At 34.1% G+C, this 21,414-nt stretch overlaps 1 protein-coding gene across 2 annotated transcripts in view; it reads left to right on the forward strand.

The window, feature by feature from the left end:
- The window catches only part of LOC117106639 (chloride channel protein 2-like), a 50,211-nt gene that overhangs the window by 21,766 nt on the left and 7,031 nt on the right, over positions 1–21,414 (forward strand). Inside the window, exons 6-20 of one of the 2 annotated variants that reach the window (XM_033248035.1) lie at positions 2,992–3,069; positions 7,342–7,546; positions 8,182–8,266; positions 8,392–8,493; positions 9,341–9,425; positions 10,090–10,233; positions 10,545–10,725; positions 11,750–11,847; positions 12,443–12,558; positions 13,419–13,552; positions 14,148–14,332; positions 14,746–14,791; positions 15,520–15,548; positions 16,400–16,456; positions 20,143–20,181. In XM_033248035.1, coding sequence (XP_033103926.1) covers positions 2,992–3,069; positions 7,342–7,546; positions 8,182–8,266; positions 8,392–8,493; positions 9,341–9,425; positions 10,090–10,233; positions 10,545–10,725; positions 11,750–11,847; positions 12,443–12,558; positions 13,419–13,552; positions 14,148–14,332; positions 14,746–14,791; positions 15,520–15,548; positions 16,400–16,456; positions 20,143–20,181 — 1,584 coding nt within the window. The remainder of the gene's footprint in view (positions 1–2,991; positions 3,070–7,341; positions 7,547–8,181; positions 8,267–8,391; positions 8,494–9,340; positions 9,426–10,089; positions 10,234–10,544; positions 10,726–11,749; positions 11,848–12,442; positions 12,559–13,418; positions 13,553–14,147; positions 14,333–14,745; positions 14,792–15,519; positions 15,549–16,399; positions 16,457–20,142; positions 20,182–21,414) is intronic. The other variant, XM_033248036.1, reaches the window with a different exon arrangement.

The following is a 21,414-nucleotide window of genomic DNA, read 5'->3' on the forward strand; positions in this document are numbered from 1 at the left end:
GATACTTTAAGCTTCTTGTCAAAAAATGTTACAAAATCAACATAATATTATTGACTAATGCTATTTCAGGGGTCCCAGGTTGGAAGAACCCATTTCCGGGAGATTTGTTGAATGACATTGGGGTGCTATATATTCTATGAGGAAAAAGTGTAGGTACCAATAAGTGCCACGCCCACCTCAGGCCTACCATGATTGGGGCTGAGGTGATGACATTTTATTTAGAATAGGCACCTTTAGAAGCCCGGATGGCACTGTCAGGCTGCAAAAAATAATCGGCAACCAAAGTTTAGGTCTAAATACAACAAAAAGATTTGTTTTTACTGAATTTGTGGGAGATAAGTGAATTTCCGGGAGATGTTTGCAGGAGTGCAGGAGACCATACTGATTTTCCAGGAGACTAGGGACCCCTGCTGTTCCCTCTCTTTAGTATCTATTGATGGATGTAATAGTATGGTAATGGTTGTAGAATATTTTAATGCATAATACTAGGAAGTTCTTTATGCACTTTCAACAAGTGTCCAAAAGAAGTTGAATAAAAGAAACAAATAAAATGAAGAGAAAGAAAAAAGAAACCCAGAACAAAGGAAGAAAAGAAAAACAATGGATGAGAAAATATACGTGTCTGTCCTAAAATATGGAAATGGATGAAGATGCTCATATATTGTTTTGGAGCAGCGAATTTGCGTACATATGATGTTCAAATTTCTAAACAATTCAGTGTAAAAATCTTAGATTTTAGCTACAAAAAATTAAACACCTAATATAATGTTCAAATAAACATGCAGATGTTGATTATAAATCTCATTCTATGATTTTTCTGTTCCTTCAATGCAGAAATATGGGCTACACCACTTCCCATTGGGTAGGAAGGATTGCTAAATAAATGAACTGAATTTATACCAAGTGGTTGTCTAAGGCCAATGAGGATCATAGATACCATAGATCTTTTGTTTTTATCAAAGTGAATTTCTGTAAGATAAACTTTAATTGTTGCTTTGAAACATTTTTGTCTATTCCTTGCTTTTCAATTGTATTTTTACTTTGTATTATTATTTTTTTTTTGTATTTTACTTTAATTACTAAATAAATTAAATCAAATTACCATAAACTATAAAGAAATAATACAATTTTAACATTGTTCATAATGATGAATTGTGAATTGGTTTATATTAGTCAACAAATTATTCATGGATTAACCATATAATTGATAGCTCACACTATAAACTATTTAAAGAAATCACATCATTAAATGTATCGGGTGACGTCAATTATGTAATTGAGAGTAAATCAGTCCCTCATTAGGAATCAATTACATCATTAAATCAAACTTGTTAGAGAGAAAGAAGCTCTTTAATTCTTAATCATATTGATTTCCTTGTCAAAAGCCATCTCAAGAGAAACCAATGACAATCTAATACACAATGGACAATCTTTTTCTGTACACCTCATTCATAATTAATGCTAGTGTATAGCACGTAATGCTACTTTAGGCCTCTAGGAATTAAGATTATTACACCAGTCATTGAAATGAATGCCATGGAAGAACATACTCAACACTTTAATAGAATTATTAATTTGCTTTTCTTGTCAAAAATCATCTTAAAAGAGAAGCTTAATAACAATCAAATACACAATGAATGGACAATCTTTTTCTGTACACCTATTCATAATTAATGCTAGTGTATAGCATGTAATGCTACTTTAGGCCTCTAGGAATTAAGATTATTACACCAGTCATTGAAATGAATGCCATGGAAGAACATACTCAACACTTTAATGGAATTATTAATTTGCTTTTCTTGTCAAAAATCATCTTAAAAGAGAAGCTTAATAACAATCTAATACACAATGAATGGACAATCTTTTTCTGTACACCTATTCATAATTAATGCTAGTGTATAGCACGTAATGCTACTTTAGGCCTCTAGGAATTAGATTATTAAGATCATTGAAACGAATGCCATGGAAGAACATACTCAATACTTTATTGGAATTATAAGTTTGCAAAGTGACTGTCTAATTTATATTATTATATTGCTTTTCTTATCAAAAATCATCTAAAAGAGAAACTTAATAACAATCTAATACATAATGGACAATCTTTTTCTTTATAGCACATTATGCTACTTAGGCCTCTTAGGGATTAAGATTATTACGCCAGTCATTGAAACAAATGCCATGAAAGAACATACGCAGCACATTAATGGCATCATAAGTTTGCAAAGTGATTCTCTAATTATTATCATTTTGCTTTTCTTGTCAAAAACCGTCTCAGAAGAGAAACTAATAACAATCTAATACACAATGGACAATCTTTTTCTGTACTTTGGGAGTACTGTATACCTATTCATAATAATGCTAGTGTATAACACATTATGCTACTTAGACCTCAAGGAATTAAGATTATTATGCCAGTCATTGAAACAAATGCCATGGAAGAACATACTGTACTCATAAAATTGCAGCCGACTAGCTGCGCATTGACATATTAACCCACCACCAGTTACCAACATAGTGTATGACCAGAGAGAGTAAAATGGAGATGGAGCTGGGTGGTTAAGTGCTTGCCTCCCAATCCTATGGTCCTGGGTTCAAATCCTGTGGCAGCACGGGATTTTTTTTTCTCTTGACAAAAAAAAAATTTCCACTCCCCTAACCCTCATATTATGAGACTTACCTGATAAAGCATCACATTATTTTTTGAGAGGCCTCTTAAATATTTATTACCCAATGTTTAGGAATATGCCGAAAGGGTTAGCCTCTATAAATATGGTATTAAAATAGGGGGATGGGGAAGAGATACTCTGCTTTTTCTGAATGGGACAAGTGATTGGCGATTGCAGACAACAAACCCAGGTTCAGCAGACTCTTTAGTTTTAGACCTCAAATATATATTTTATATTGGAACTGAATTCATTCAAAGCAGTCTAAATCATGTTTCCATGTTACAGTGATCTAATGGTTTCTTTTCTTTCTCGTTTATTTTATCAGGGTCCATTTGTGCATATTGCTAGCATCGTATCAACACTCCTCAGTAAATTTATTGTTACATTTAAAGGTATTTATGAGGTAAGTTTAAGAATACTTAAATTTTGTAAGATATAAATTACATTTGATCTGTCTGGCTATATCTTCACAAGATTGGCCTCTCATCATGTACGGCGGAAATTTTACATATTCATTACAGTATTTACTTTTTACATCATGTATTTGTCACGTCTTTCAAGCATCATTCTCAACTTGTTTTACAATTACTTCACCTGCGATCAAATGATCACATTTCAGACACATGGTTATGTCAACAGATGGGTCAGTGTTGACATGATCATACAGTACTTGGTCATAGTTATTTCTCATACCTTACCACGAGGCATCAAACTCTGCTACTTTCATTTTTGTACACATGGGTCATGTTTCCCACAAGATCAGTGTCTTCTTAGCTCTGTCCACACTACCAAATATTTGAGACAAATTTGTGTGATTGTGCCCATATGGGCACATTACACCCAAATATGGGAAAAAAAATCACATTTATTTGTCACATGAAATTTGATAGTGTGGACAGATTTTATTATGTCTCCAAAAAGATGGTTCAATAGACTTATGTTCTGTCCACACTACTATCAAATTTTATGGGATAAATTCGATGAGATGTGCCCATTATTATATGGGCATGATGATGTCATAATACACCCAAGTATGGCCATTATCACATTTATTTGTCACATGAAATTTGATAAGTGTGGATACAGCTTTACATTTTAGCTTTCCAGCTTCAGCACAACCAGAGCAGCAATGACATTAAATTGTGACCAAAATATGTGATAAGGTCACCAAGGTTCAGTTGTCACCTTTCCCGAGTGTCAATCTGACTGAACAACAACTGATCAGTCTGAACAGGGCCAGGAATACATGCATAAATAACAGGCATGTGTTGTCCCACAAACACACATGTGTTTGCGTCGGTTGAAACACTGTCGTTTTGTGGGACCTTAGCAACAGTATCCAAGGGGCGGGGCTTAGAGACAGCCCCTGTGGTGGACGACAAGAGTTGCTTGTTCCCTGGTTACCAGGCAGTACAGACACGAAGAGACCCTTAGGGGCGAAGAAAGTCATTGATCGAGTTTCTAGTCCACATATCAAGCACCCTGAGCATCTTACATTAGATGGATATGTGCGTTATATAAAACTACACTATTATTACTATTATTATTATTATTATTATTATTATTATTATTATTATTATTATTATTATTATTATTATAGAGGAAAGGTCCATTCTGGCATGGAACTTTAGCTCCATGATTCTTTTAACTCAGAGCTTTAGCTCCATGATTCTTTTAACTCAGTAAGTTTGATTGATGGTCTTCATTACATAATATTTCTTGTCTTCAGGTAAAGTTTAATCGTGATGATAGGTATACCTGACAATCCTAGTAATTCACCTCAAGCTGCTCACTCTGTTATAAATATGTCACGGTAAAAACACCTGATGATGCAATTAGATCACCCTGCCACATCCATGCATGATCAAGCTCTTCCTCTGCCATCACCTGATCATTATAAATTACCACCTAGTCATTAGTAACAGTCACCTAGTCATCTGTAACTGTCACATGGTCTATACCAATTCTTCTCTTCATTCTCTCCCGTGGCAATGCATTGCATTGAAAGTCAGGCTGATATCAAGGAGTAAAACTGCAAGAGGTCCGACCGACTCCAGGGGTTTCATTGAAATGCAATCTTTAAAAAGTATTACCACGAACTAGAGGGCAACCTTCAAAAAGAACGTCAAAAGTGTTTGTATCAAACTCGTTCTGCGTCTATTATGGCGATCCAAATTGTCATTTAATCGCAGAGATATCTTAGTTTTAAATAGAGATAACTCTATAATAATCGAGTCTCTATTTAAATTGAAGATATCTCTATTTAAAAACCGTTAAATGACATTTCAGCTCTATAGAACACATTTTCATGTTTCACACTCTATTTAATTTTCTAATAGCGCACCCCCATCTTAAGGTAGTACTTTGTTGTTCGTTTTATTGCCTGCATGCATAATCAGGGCAGTCAGACTTCTTGTAATTCTATACTCTTCTGATATGTTCATGCCCAAGTGCATTATGGGTGCAGGGTACTAAATATTGTATTTCGTTCAAAAAAACGATGTTGCAATATTATAAATCATAATTCATCATATGCAAAAGATTTTGTTTTGTATCAATATGCAAATTATTGATTTGCTTGGAATTATTTTGCCATGTCTCTCCTCTTGTGTTTGTGTTGTCATCTTCAGCAAGCAATTATGCAGCATACTTTAAGAAACAAGACAGTAAGTTCAAAGTTCAACGGCATAAAGCTAGATTCCTCCTTTAGTGTAGTGGCGATGTGCTCTACCTACTAAAGTCCACTAAATCCCAAAATGTTGTGTTGTGTGCTTAATTGCATGATGGCGGAGATAATCAGTTGATTAATTAACTAAGCTGTGCACGCTGTAGTCACTTCGAACTTTCCACTAAATATTTACCTGCAGATATAAACTTCTGCTCAATTTGGTTCTGTGTTAGTGTCAAATGGTTTGAATGATTGATTGCTTTTACCTTACCTTAGATTCATTAATCACAATGTTTTCAGGTAAACACACTGATTTTCAAATAGTGAAAAATAGTTTTTTTTTTTTTTTTTAAACAATATTTGACATTTGCTGTCTTGTGCAGTGATTAGGCTGACGTCAATGAATCCTTTTTGTATACATTTTTTTTTTTTTGGTTAAACAAAACCAACTTGAATTTCACTAATTTAGTAAATCTCGTTGAATGATGGATTTTCAATTAATGGACTTTAGTTTGGTGGTTTAGAATGTATGTTTGTCTTCTAATCTTATGGGCCTGGGTTGTCCTATCATAACCAGAATTTTATACTCACAACTACCGGTATTGACAGCTTCACTATGTAAGCCTCGAGGCATAACTTGGTCTTGAGGGACAGCAGTTGCTTCTTACATCTCATGTACAATTGTAATAAATATTTTGAAAAAAAAAAAAAATTTTATTTACTATTCTCTTCCTTTTATCCCTTTAAGTAATAAACTATTTTATATGCCAAAAAAATTGTAAGAAGATGTGATAAATGGCAAAACAATTCAGTAAAATATTTTTGTAACAGAATATCATAGAAATACTTATCCCTGGGTAATGCCAATTCTACCATCAACTCATGGTATACAAGGGATGCTTGTATCAGCATTGTCACGCCTTAACTAGAGTGGGTCCCTGGCAGTCATATCTGCCAAAGCCAAATGTTTTTGGGGACACGATAAGAAGACTTATCCATATACTATGATAATCATTACTACAATACAGTACATTACATCGCATAACATTTAATAAGTTGTTAAAAAAGTGTTTTGTATTATTATGGTAAACTCGCTTTATTTCAGTTGACAATAATAAATTATTAAAATTGTTTGGTAATAAATTGCTGTAGTAGACTCTTAAATCAAAATGTGTTGTTGATGTGTTGACTAATGTTAATAATTCATCTTATAACTGTGTTTTGAAAATATAAATCTTTCTTTCTGATATATACAAGTAGATTAAAATTTAGATTTGTATTGTTTTCCCGTTCTCCTTTTTATGATATGAAATGTAGAGTTGACGTTGAGTGTAATCATCATCTAATATCATCATCATCATTAGCTGTTAGAATCATCAATCATCGTCATCATCATTGTCAACATCATTATCATCTTCATTATCATCCTTATCATTATTATAACATTATTTCTTTCTAGATGTAGTCACCTACTTCGAAATGAAGACTTATTCAACATCTATTTCATTTGATTACTATTTTTATTATTATAATTATTTTATTGGTATTATTATTATTCTTTTTACAAAAATACAAAAGACTTCATGACATACTCATTAGTTATTGTTTAGTAATTATTTATGTTAGTCATGCAGCCTAAAAAAGGTGCAATAAAAATACAGACTTGATGGTGTTTGTAATGACCATGCAGATAGTGAAAAATACATGGCCATCAAGATAGTTAAAAATACATGGCCATGCAGATAGTGGAAAATACATGGCCATGCAGAGACTGGTAATTACAGACTATGCAGAAACGGCGAATAGTGTGTGCGTACATGCAGACACTTAAAAAGCCATGCAGATGTGACAAAAATTTGCATATACTGTAATAAAATATACTATAGTGAAGATTACAGAAATGGTGACAGATGCAGACATGGTGACAATTGCATGACCATACCTTAATTTTTTCAAGAGATTGTAGCTAATTTCCATCTTATTAAACTTTTCTTTTTAATTACTAAGAATGAATCGCGGAATATCGAAATGCTAGCTGCAGCGTGTGCCGTGGGTGTATCCTGTAACTTTGCCGCTCCCATTGGAGGCGTCCTTTTCAGCATAGAAGTAACGTCAACATATTTTGCGGTTAGGAATTACTGGCGTGGTTTCTTTGGGGCGGTTTGTGGTGCTTTTGTTTTCAGACTCCTAGCTGTGTGGAACCAAGAGGAAGGTAAGTTAGTGTGTTTCCGAGCAACACGATGTACATTAATACTTGTAGTGTATTAGATTTTTAAGTAAAAATTAGAATAATGAAATATTTTCCTTCCAAATAACATCATTTTCTCTTAAATTTTTACCTGCAAATTTAACTAATTTCGTGAAGTAAGTTTCTTCAGTATCAGTTTTTTACCTCTTTGTACTGTACCCAAAACTGTTTTATTTTATGTAGAATTTCTGCTTCCGGCTGTTGTATGCTTTGCAAATATTTTTTTTTTCTAAAGCTATTAGTTTCTGTGTACCGATGTATAACTTTTCATACAATATAGTTTGTTGGTTATATTTAAATGCTTCAATGACAAAAATTTTAATTGGTTAAAAGCAATCCTTAAATATGGTTAATGTTATTTGTATCCGAAGTAGTGTTCATTTTACAATATACTGTAATGTATTAAAAGAAATAATATCACTATCATTTATCAATGTTTTATTGTTAATATTTATGATGAATATTAAATAGTTTTAGTTTAGATTTTTTAAACAGATATAGTGTAAATCTGAGTTATTAAATTGTTGTCACATTTTCATTATTATTAATAATATGAATGTATTTTTTAAAATAAATATTTCAATATGTTTTTCTTTCAGAGACTATTACAGCTTTGTTTAAAACAAACTTCCGAGTTGATTTCCCCTTTGACCCCCAAGAATTGATTGCATTTTCTTTTATTGGGTAAGAATTAATATGTTTAATATATTTTTCTCCTGTCTCCTGACTTTTCTTATCTGTGCTTACACAAATATATATTTTGTTTGAAAATCTAATATAATTATATTTATATTTGTTTACTTTGGCAGTGTTGTGTGTGGATTTGGAGGTGCCTTGTTTGTTTATCTTCATCGTAAGATTGTTGATTTTAACCGTAAGCATAAACAGTTTACAAGATTCTTACAGAAGAAGTAAGTAAAATAATTATAATTCTTTAAAAATTTAGAATTTAATAATTAGACAACCTTATTCAAATTTATGTTGTTAACATCATTATTTATATCATTATTATAATCATTGTCATCATTATTGTCAGTAATCATCATTCAAGATTCAAGAAATTGTAGTTGTCCATAAAATACAGAAAATTGAAATGCTTGATAGATGAATATAAAAAATAATACAGTATCGTTATTGTTCTAATCATTTTGAGGATCATCATCATTATCATCATCATCATCATGATTACAATTTTAATCATTAACAATTTTTGTCATCAAATACCTGTACTGCATGATTTTATAATCTATTTATCACCATTACCTTGGTCAAAATCACCAATTTGTTTATCAAATTTCTCTATTAAGTTTTATTGAAATGTCTGTCTGAATAGTTTTAACTAAATGATGAAAAAACCTCCAAGTAGACATAATCTACATGTTTTATGTGCTTACATCACTACACTTTATCAGGCAATGAACTACTAGTGGTGTTATTGTCAATTGTAGTATATCAACTTTTTTTTTTTTTTTTGCATTTGTCTAGTTGAAAGACAGTTCAGACGCATAACATTAAAACCAGTAGTTATTCCAATAATTTTTTTAAATCATCATTTTCATCATTGTAACTTTATCAAGTTAATCATAACAATAACATGATCATAATCACCTTTTCATATAACTAACTAGTAATAAACTATATTAAAAATAAAATTAAAAAAAAAAATTACACTGCTCATTTCTTTGATCATTACTATATTGTATTTTGTTAGAATTACCTCAACAATTGAATATCCCACTCTGTCCGTCTTACTTTCAGTCGTTTTATTTATCCAACATTGGTTGCATTATTCATCACTTCGATTACCTTTCCACTGGGACTTGGACAGTTCATGGCGGCAGAGGTCAGTGATATCTAATTAACCATTCAACATTCAGTCCCCATCATACACAATTCCTAATCAATTTATATTATTGTTTTATATTATTTTATTATTATTGTTTTTTGTGCGATTGTATTAAGCAAAGAGGTTGTTGATAGTGACAAATGATGATGATGACAACAACAATGACAAGGGATGATGCTAGAGGTGGGGATGATGGTGGTGGGGATGATGGTGGTGGTGTTGATGACGGTTGTGGTGATGACGGTGGTGGGGATGGCGGTTGTGGTGATGGCGGTTGTGGGGATGATGGTGGTGGGGATGATGGTGGTGGGGATGACGGTGGTGGGGATGACGGTGGTGGAGATGACGGTTTTGGTGATGACGGTTGTGGAGATGCCGGTGGTGGAGATGCCGGTGGTGGGGATGACTGTTGTGGTGATGACGGTGGTGGGGATGATGGTAGTGGGGATGACGGCTGTGGTAATGACGGTGGGGGGGGGATGATGGTAATTGGGATGAGTGTGGTGACGCTTTGATGATGAAGGCAGAGGTGGTCATGATAGCATTTGAGGCTGGTAATGGGGACATTGATTATCAAATATAATGACATAAATTTATTTGTTTTTATTGAATTTAACCATATGTAAGTATTTAAAGATCAATTCTTTATTCTTTTTTACAGTTGACTCAAAAGGATCAAATTGATGAATTATTTAGTAATACGACATGGGTTGTAAGAGAAAAGGTTGATATAATTCCAGATCCAGCAACATATTGGGAAAATCCAAATGTGTTTGTAACGCTTGTTAGTTTTATTGTTATGCAGGTATGTGCGATCAAACCTTAATAATATTAAAGTTCAATTTTCCACTAATTTTTTGTTTTAATCGTTATCTTGTAATGTAGTTTCATTTATGTAGTGTCTTATGAATTCAGTACTCTTTAAATATAGGATAAATAATAATAATAAAACAAGCAATCAATACCACCATCATATTGTAAAATAATATACTGTATAGGTATTGATTAAATTGACATGAATATATACAGTACTATAAAAATTGTTCATCAAAAATGTAATTACAATTATTTATATTGTTTGATTTAAAATAAAATATTTTCTGCAATCTTGTGTAGTTTTGGATGGTGGCCCTGGCCATTACACTCCCTGTTCCTGCCGGTGTTTTCATGCCTGTCTTTATTATCGGAGCCGCTTTTGGACGTCTTGTGGGCGAAAGCATGTCAGCCTGGTTCCCAGACGGAATCAGTAACGGCCATTTGTTGAATAAGATTGTTCCTGGCGGATACGCAGTTGTAGGTAAGATTGTTGCCACTCCTTATTGTGAGTTCTGGGTTAATAACTATGTTTGGGTGGTGGACAATTCAAAGGCTGGGTGGGTGATAACGTTGGTAAACTCTAAATAATATGAGTGGATTTTAAGGATGGGCAAGCGTTTAATAAAGGAGGGTAGAGATCAATGAAATTAGCTCTTGACTGGATGGAACACTTCAAGGCTGGGTAGCTCCGACCACCATAACTACATCCCTGTGAGTGTAACACTGTTACAGTAACAGGGATCAGTAACACTGATTCAATCTCTACAAGAAGCATTTATTTATTTATTTTATTTACTATTTAATTTCTTAATTCTAGTCTTATTAAATTTATAACTAATAGTACAGTAAAATTACAATAATTAAAATAATAAGGCTATGTTCAGACTTGAAATTAAGCCAGGCTTGAGTTAAGCCTGGCTCAACACTAAGCCCGGCTTAACTTTGGCAGGCATTCAGAATAGCAGGATTAGCCAGGCGCGAGAATTTTCATAATAATGAACTGTAACAATCAAACTTGTTTCAAAACATTGCTCGCGAAACGTAATTGAATGCTGATTGGTCATTTTGTTACCCGAAGTCAATGCAAGACCCCCCACAACGATTAAAGCCCGGCTTAGAAAAGTTAAACACGGTGGCACGCCAGACCTAGTTACTATAGGAACACAGCCCGGTTTGAGATAAGCCACCTTAGTTCAAACTGGCAGGTGGATAAACCTGGTGAGTTGAGCCGGGTTTATCCACCTAGTCTGAACTAGGCCTAACAGTAATAATGATAATAGTAATTTTAATAATAAGAATATCAATAAGAAGAAAAACAATCATAATTGTAATAATATTAATAATTGTGTCTACTGGCTGTATGGTTGTTTCTTACACCACATTCGCAATATCATCAGTGCATGCACGCTTTACTCAACATTGAGGTCCAGTGCAGTAACCATACAGGTGCTGTCAGCTATGGTTATACACTTCTATATCTTTGTTTATTTTAACTTTGATTATAGGTGCTGCGGCCTTATCAGGCAGTGTTACCCACACAATCTCAACATCTGTTATAGTTTTTGAGCTTACCGGGCAGATTACACATATTCTTCCTGTAATGGTAAGCTTATCGTTTAGTGTGCATTGTTGCTGAAATTAGTATAGGGATGTGGGTATAATTTTACTGACTTGAATACAAAATGGTGGTGAGTATGGCAGTGCTGAATGCGGCTTACACCTATTAAAATGATTTGTTGCACTTTAATGTTCACCTTGACAGCAACTGGTCATTTTTTCAGTATTTCATATTGTGTTCATGGTGTATATTGACGCTCTTTACAAGTAGAGGGGTCCTGAATCGTGAGAGTCTCCCAGCATTCAAGATGGCCTCACTCACTTAAGAAAGCAAATTCTCCAAGAAAATGACTAACTCGCACAAATTTTTTATATATTCATGTTTTTACCATTGTATTATCAATTGTCTCGTGGAAGTCACCTGATGATGTGCTCATTTCACTAGATCTGCCGGAAGTGGCTTCTTCCAACTTGGGACCCCAGGCCTGCAGGTTGATTGATTGATTGATTACTTTGTTTATGAATATTTTCCATCAATTAATATTCCTAGCAAGTGTCTGTTAGTTGTGCTCCTCATATGTTTCCTTAATGTTTTCATTTTAGTTATTGTTTTTTTTTTTCTTTCTGTTTCTTTTCAACAGATTGCAGTATTAATAGCAAACGCAATATCCCAGCTCCTGCAGCCTTCTATATATGATAGTATTATTCAAATTAAACGTCTTCCATATTTACCAGACATCAGTAGCTCAGGGCCCAGGTATGACCTTTCATCTGCCTTTTTGAATATACTTTTAATTCTAACTGACCTTTTATCAAAGATGTCATTTCTCAATAGTATACAGTACATTGACCGTTTTAAGTGACCATTAAATTACATTCTGTTGATACTGGTTCACAACAACAGCCCTGTTCAGACTATAAAAAGTTATTTTACAAAAAACATGTGACATGCATAAATATGGTCATAATGACATCAAATCATGACCATATATAGGCATATCATGACTATATATGACACATCATGACTATATATGGGCACATCATGACTGTACTGTATATGGGCACATCTTGACTATAATATATGGGCACATGACTATATGGGTACATCATGACAATATATGGGTACATCATGACTATATATGGGCACATCATGACTATATATGGGCACATCATGACTATATATGGGCGCATCATGACTAACATCATAAATTACTAACATCATAAATGTTATACTACAACTTTCTGTCTTGGTTCACCTTTTGCAATGTCACATGTTAACTTCATTTCTCTAGGCTGCTATAACATAATTATTGATTATGAGTGAAGAATAATTGAGGAACAGAAGATTAAAAACCATTTATCAGTCATCATCATCATTTAGAGTCGGTTGTCCCAGCATGTGAGGGTTAGACTGTTGAAAGGCTGTACAGTTAGGTATAAGGTGGATGCATCATGCGAGACCAGGTGGTGCGATCAGTGGCTGTAGAGGTTTAATCTGTCGACGTTCCCCTCACAACATCCCGACATGACTTAAGTGAACAAGGTCCGTCCCTCAGCTTCAACTTTTGTGATACGCCTTGGCAATGTGTCAACATTCTTAATTTTTTTCTCTTGTAGGATACATAATACATACGTAGAGGATATCATGGTACGCGGTGTCAAGTTCATCTCGTGGCTCTCGTGTTACCAAGACTTACGTGACCTACTGGATACATCAAATCTGAACTCATTCCCATTGGTTGATGCTCCTGGTAATGATCAACAATTTCTCCACTCTTTATCTTTGTTTATTATATTATATTTCTTTCAGCAGACAACCAAAAAGAAAAATATTAGAGTAGACCTCCTCCTTTTGGAGACTTTTTTTTTAGTCCCGAAGGTGTCTCCTTTATAAGGTTGTACAAGCCTGTAGCCAGAGGGGTTCAAACTTTTTCCTGAAATGCCCTTTTAAATTATTATTTAAAAGTACCATTTGCACGGAAGTTGTTGAAATTAACCCAAAATATTCATCTATTCAGACGTCTGAGATGTTATATCTTTAAAATTTACCCCACCCATGGTTTGGGGCTGAGGTGGGTAAGGACTCAAAGTGCCCTTTTGTGAAAAATTAGAAAACCCCCACCCCCTTTAAAAATCCAGCCTACGAGCTTGTGTACACTACATCAAGATTTTCTTCTGTCCCTAGATGGAGAATTTATTCATGTAATATTGGGTGTCTGGCCCATTTTTCTGAGGTCTGAGTATTATGGACATTTGAAACACTTGATATACCTCTAGTTGCCATGTTCATTGTTAAGTAATTGCTTTTTCTAATAATGATTACCTCTCTCTACATGATTATTGCAGAATCAATGATACTCTTAGGGTCAGTACAACGTGCAGAATTAGAGTACCTTCTTGACAAGAAGCTTGGCCGACTCGCAAGGATCCAGTACACAGAAAACAAGCGAAAACAAGCAGCAGCCGACTCGGGCCGTTTGCCCTCACAGACTATAACACCACCGAGCAGGTTTACAATTGTCTCTTACCATGTGAGTTGTCAATATAAATTTGTGGTGCCACAATCCTTCATGTTTGTCTAACAACAAAAATATTCAATAAATTACATTTTTTTTAATTATTATTATTTATTTTATTTATTCATTTTATGTTATTTATTTTTCTGTTGATCTTTCAACTATACCATAATAACTCTAACATACAGTACCATTTACACCACTACCACCAGCCCTACCCATGTGAACCACTACTCTGAATTGGTGGGTAGTAATATACCAGAACAAAAAAAACCATTAAATAAAAACCATGCAATAGGAAATTGTTAACTCATGGTAAAATAATACTTGTACAGCAGTTTACAAATTATCAGATGTAGCAAAAAATAATGATAGACTAGTTTAAACTTACCACATCTTTCAATATTTTTGTGTTTTTCTTTCTTCAGTCAAATGAAGGTAATGAGCCGAACTTAATAATTCCTATTAGCGAAAGTAAGTAACGTTTTATTATTATTCAAACAAAAATTTAAAATTGAATTTCTGAGATTTTTTTTGAACACTTTAAATTTGTCACAAAGCAAAATATGTTTCACATTATCGAGTAATAAGTTATGCAGGCCCGTAGCCAGGTCATTTCAAGGGGGGTTCTCTGGGCGTGGTGTCCAGAGGTGGCACCAGGATGGGGGGTGCCCCGACGAGGGACCAGATTTCCCCCACGAAAGCAAAGTGGGCGTGGTCGAGCTTCAATTAATAGGTTCCAAAAGTGGTCCTGGGGGTGAAGCCCCCGAAAATTTTGCCAATTCAGGGGTTTTAAAGGCTTATTAAATCGATATTATAGTCCCCCCCCCCCTATGGCCTGTACATTTCTTACAAACATTCAGCCAAAGGCCAGTGAAAGTTGAGACGGCAGCCGTGTTTTTATTGATGTTTGCCATCCTTATGTGTGCTATCGTAAAGGAATTGCGTTTTAATTTAAATCTCCGAACTTCTGGAAGCTGACATATTCTATGAATGTAGGCTTGTAATGCAGGCTACAATTTAAAAACAGGTGGGACTCATTCAAAAATTCGAGGGGGTTCGCTAGAAAAGGGGGGGTTCGCCCGAACCATAAAAACCCCCCCGGGCTACGGGCCTGTTATGTAATCTCATAAACAATAGTGGTTTGGTTACTACTAAAAAATGGTCAGTGTTTACATTTGTTAACTGTAATATCTTTACAGATCCTAATGGCAGTATATCAAGTAGAAAGGTAAGTTAATGTTCATAACATGACAGTGGAATTAGACGCAAGATGAGATGACAGGAATGAAAAGAGTATTGCAAATTTTTGCTTGAAGAGAGATGATGAGATGGGCTTTAAAGATACAAAGAAAAAAATACAAAAAAAAAATACAGGAATATACCACAAAAATTCAAATAAAACTTTGAATAGCTTAGTTAAAAAGATCAAATAAATTATTAAGCTTTCAACGATACACAGATAAAACAAGTAGTTTTCACTGATTTACAGACATTTTATTACAAAAATGCTTATATTGGTTACCAGTCAGTTTAAGGATTTGCAAAAGAATACAGAAAAGTTATTTAGCGATTCGAAAATTGAAGGGGGAATTTTTTCTCATATAAATAACTTATCTAAATATTCAGTTCATTTCAAAGTAATCTTTATTGTAATTTGTTAAAAAATTGAACTTTAACTATCAAAATCGGAAAAAAGTAGACAAACAGGAAAAATACCAGACAATAATTAATCATAACATTCAATATACATCTGATTAATTTATAAAAATAAAGTTATACAAATTAAGCAACTCAAATATGGAATTAAAATTGTTTATCTCATGACCGATAGTACATCTTTAGAAGAACAGTAACATATAGTTTGTTACTTGAAACTAGCTGTTCGCTCTACATTATGTTGATTCCTCAAAACTTTTAAAAGTAACAATTCTTTTTTGAAGTACCATGCATGCATTCTGTATATATATCTTAGTCCATCTGCGTACCAGTCTCAATGTTGTAAGCATGTATATGAATCGGTTTGTCATATTTAACTCAGTACTGTTTGACCTGTGACTTTCCTCTTCCTTTCTGAAACAGACCTCTGACCCTGTCAATGATATGCAGCCTAATCACAACGAAAAATCCAGCAGCCAGGAAAGTAGTTCCTTAACAACATAGATTGCATCTTTCTCTTTTCAGCATGTTTAATGGAATTTTTTGCTACATTTTGGCATTTAGCCAAATTAATTAAATTACCTTAAACTATATAGAACTATGCAGTGGCACATCCAGAGTTGGGATACACAAATGAGATCTAAAGTTAATGCACATGGGCCCCTGCCCAGCTCACTTCCCCCTCCCCTCCCCCCACTTGCAATTGTTGATATTCTTGATCTTTTTGATGACAAAGCATTTATTTTGTCGATTAATTTACTATGCCAGATTTTAATTTAAGGGAATTCATTAGTTTTGCCTTATTTTTTATTAATTCTCTTTTGGTTTATATTATGTTATTTTATTTCAATACACATGCAAACAGCTGGTAGCCAGCCAATAGCAGGATAGAATACAGTAAAATATTTACAATCTTAAAATACATTTCATTGTATATATCCAGAAAAGACAATAATAAAGGAATAAATTTAGGTTAAATCTAACAAACCAGCTTAAGTTTGCTTTTATTCAATAAAAGAATTGCATTTAAAAAGATGTTTAAATAATATTGGCAACCTATACTGTGGTGACGCCAGCGAGGAGGAAGGGGTCTGGAACCCTTGTCGACCAACGCCATGAAGAGGTCTTCTGACCAAAGATAAAAAAATAATAATTTGCCTATCCAAATAATGTTATTTTGATTGTCAATCCCTAATGTTATCGTCTATAAGCAAAATTTGGACTATACTAAGCAATAGAAACTCACACCATGAACCCTAACAGGGATTTTTTGATGGGACCCGGACCGAGGCTCTAGTCAGCTCCTTTGTTCGGACCCCATCGGACATGTCGTACCATTTGTCAGCAAATTTATGGAGCCACCACTGAACCTATCAACAAAACCATTAACCAATGATTGGAATGATTCCCCTATGTTTAGAGTCTACTTAGTAGATCTGGGAAAGAAATTGTGGAAAATGAATATGATCTGATCCCCCACGGATTTGCTACTGCACATTATATTATAAGGTAATTTATTGATTAATGTATTTCCATAATAGCAATCTTCTTGGAACTAATGCACATGTTTCTCATCAACCTAATTGACTACCGTAAAACCTTGAATAGAACCACAAGGCAGCTTCTTTTGGATGTGCTTTTTTTTTTTTTTTCGAGATGAGCTTCTTTTGGAGGCTACTTTTCCAAAGTAAAGTGTGAGGTGGTGTGGAGAGGCTTCTTTTCAAAATGAATGCTGTACATTTACTACTATAAAACAATAAATAGGGCCACTGTATAATATCACTGTGTATCATGGCTGATTATATTAACCGTTATTAAATCACCTAAACTACTCTGTAAACCAAGCAGGTTTTTAATATATTTTGTTTCTTTGAAATTCATGTACAGTGTATGTACTATACTACTGTATCTCGAAAAGAAGGCCATGTGCTTCTTTTCGAGATGCACTTCTTCTCGAGATTAAGCCCTTTGGGTTTCTATTTAAGGTTTTACGGTATGATTCTTGTGATGATTCTAGTTTGAATGTTTTGCAAATTTGATTTTCTTAGGTGGTGATTCTGTTTTTCTACTTCTTCCCTTTGTAAACTTTCTGGTTAAGTGTTGTTTTTTGTTTACTTTTTCCGTGTTCTCTCAGCTTTTCAATACCTCTCTATTATTTAATGTAATTAGATTTGCGAGCGTCTTCTATCTTCAATTTTTATCAATTGATGTATGCAGTCGGAAGTGGCTTGGAGCAGCAGTAACGGTTTGGTTTCCAAACCTTGAGGTCGGGGTTTCAGTCCCTTGCTGTGCACTTGGATTGTGTCCCTGAGCAGTGCACTTTGCATTGCTTCTCTTCACTCGGGAGTATAAATGGGTACCTGGTGAGGTTGCTTGCTACTGGGTCAATATGGCCGCAACACTTACGCATGTGGACCCAATGACCAGGGAAATCAGAGCGCTTTGTAATCTAAAGGAAATGTGCTATATAAATTCTAGGTACCAGAATACGAAAATGCATATTATAGATATTTTTTGTTTGTTTTTGTTAACCTTTTAAATATATAACATGTTGGTGTGCCTTTTCCAAAAGAAAGTCTATACTAAAATGTTTATTTACTTTCTTATTAATGATGTTGGTGTTTTGTTGATGCTGGGTGTTGGTGGTGGTAAAAAAAAAATAAGTGTGGTTGGGTATAAACTTGGATGAAAATGAGATGAAAATAAGTATGAGATTGGGTTCTTCCACCATCATTCACTGCAATCATATAACTAACAAACATTCAGTTGAAACTGTAACAAATGATGTAATTAAATTTGCAGAAAAGGTAATTACATTTTTAGCTGAAATTTTTGTTTTTAAATTAATATTTGATGAGATGTTTGCAATATGAATCATGTTAAGTGTTTAGCTGTTCACAATTGAGCGTTTCTGCACATGCAAGTGGATTATGATATTGTGCATGTGGTCTGTGTTTACATAATCTTTGCATATGTCTACATCACACAGAGAGGCAGATTCATGTATACACACATCATTTCCATTGCCTATGTGTACACATGCCCCTGAACATGTCTAAAGCCGGGAACACACCGCGTCGTTGGCCGACGCAATTTCATAATGAATGCAATGCAACAAGGTACATGCAATGGATCATTTTTAATGACGGTCTGCTCCGACTGATCAGCAAACGGTGACACGTCAAGCATTCGCAGAAAGCGGAAATGAATTCGTACAATGAAGTGTGTAACTGGCTTTAATGTATACATGACCTACACAATTGTACACACGCCATAGCATGTTCTGTGTGTACATACGCCATAATACAAGGTATATGTGTATGTATACATTAGTGTATGTGTACACATTACAGGAATGGTTCGTGTACATATACCATTGGCATGGTCACATAATATAAGCATGGTCTGTGTATGCACCTACCATAAACATGGTCTATCTGTACAAGTACCATAAGCATTGCGTATGTTTGCATATACCATAAGAATGATGGTTTACATGTAACATAAGCATAGACATGCCCAGATCGATACACCAGTATGCAAGTCGAGTGATCGATCGGTAAGGCAGGGGCGTCACTAACTACAGCCTTAACATTGGTGTTGGCTTGAGTCGCTCATCGTCCAGGATTTGGTTGGTAGAACCAAGTCTTCTTGGATGGACTTAAAATGGAGGTCGTCTGTGTACACATCTGGCTTGTGTGCACTTTAAAGAACCCATTGCTTCTTTCGGAAGAGTAGGGGATTACCCCGATGCTATTTTTTTTATTCAGCCCAGTCGTTTTCGAATGATGTGAGCATGTAGCAACTAAAAAGCGCCTTTTTATGATTGCTGGTAGTTACAGACCACGCCCATATCCTATTCTGCTACCTTTACCCTTTATGTGTGGTCAATGAGTACATCCTATTGGCTTGGTTTGCCTACACATCATACCAGACATGGTATATGTGTACACATAAGCTATTTTCTTTGTAAACATGGTCTTAGTGTACAAAATAACATATCATGTCTCTTGATTCATATTGTCAATAATGTTTAGTCATCATCATTTTTTTGCAGTATAAGAAACAATATCAAATTCACATTCTGTGTATTTTACTGCATTTTTATGTTCTACTTTATGGTTTAAAAGTAACATTGTCATTTTCTTTTCATTTTTTTTCAACAGTCATCAGTAGCAGATCTGGATGATATGACACCAGAAGAGGTTTGTATAATAATTACATAAAAAGTGTCCACATAGTACACATACAATAAGTGAAATTGTAATAATTATTAAAGGGTTTGATATTGCTATGAGCTGCACCTCTGCTAATCAAGTATGAAACTCATGAATGAAGATAGGTTATAGTTTATTTATTTCGATTTTTAAAGGTTGAATTCACAACATTACATTTCATAAATTTCACCTTTGGAACACACAAAGAAATACAAATAGTAAACAAACTAGTAAGAGGTAGACAGGATGATCAAAAGAACAGAAAATGTATGCAAGAGTTAAAAATCACATTCCATAAAAAAGACAGTACATGTGTCAACATTTAGCAAGCTATGTTTAAATGAATTGATGAAATATGGAAGGGAAAGATCAAGCAAGACTAACATTTTAAGGTAGGTCGTTGAACATCCGTGGGAAAACATTGAATATATAATAATGGACAGCATTAGTTCTGGAAATACCGTGTAGCGTGATCAGTGTGGAACAAATTCTGAGAGATATACAACTTTCAATAGAAATGTTGATTTTCGTATATAAAGCCAATAGCCATGAATGAAATCCCTCAAAAAATTGAATCTTGATGGTTTGTGTAAATGCGGAATATAAATACAACAATTTACTTAACTGATGTTAAACTGGTAAAATTTTAAACATAAACAGGTGCGCTATCATATTGGAGCATACACTTCATTCAGTTCAAATATAAACTTGGAAATGGTTAAATCAGAGGTAATGTGTTCAGGAAAAGATTTGACGTTCAAGAAAATATCACCTATAAACGCTAAAGACTTGCAGGTGCTTAGTGCATCTCATCCCTTTTTTTAAATAATAGTAAATCAATATTTATAATCTCCTGTTATAAAATGAGGTTAATGATAATAATATTGAGGTTAATGAAAATAAAATTGTTTTCCTATTTCGTATTTATTTTATTACTCAAGATTTTTAAATATCAATTTTTACTTACATGTAATTTTAAATTTTATGTATTTATGCCTACGTATTTTTCTTATTTTACTATATTTTCTGAATGTTGCCTGATCACTAAATATCTGTAAATATTCACCTCTGTGCAAATTCCCCTGGCTTCTCGACCCATTGGAAATAAGTCTGGTGTAAAAACAGTACCTTAAGGAGAAAGTAGTATCACTAAGGGGAAACTAAAACGACCATAAGGCAAAATCATAGACGAAAGAGTTTCCCCTTAAGAGCCGAATAAAG

This window comes from Anneissia japonica, unplaced genomic scaffold, assembly GCF_011630105.1.
Source record: "Anneissia japonica isolate Jap-2015-1 unplaced genomic scaffold, ASM1163010v1 scaffold1306_len716249_cov185, whole genome shotgun sequence".
In the NCBI taxonomy this organism is placed as follows: domain Eukaryota; kingdom Metazoa; phylum Echinodermata; class Crinoidea; order Comatulida; family Comatulidae; genus Anneissia; species Anneissia japonica.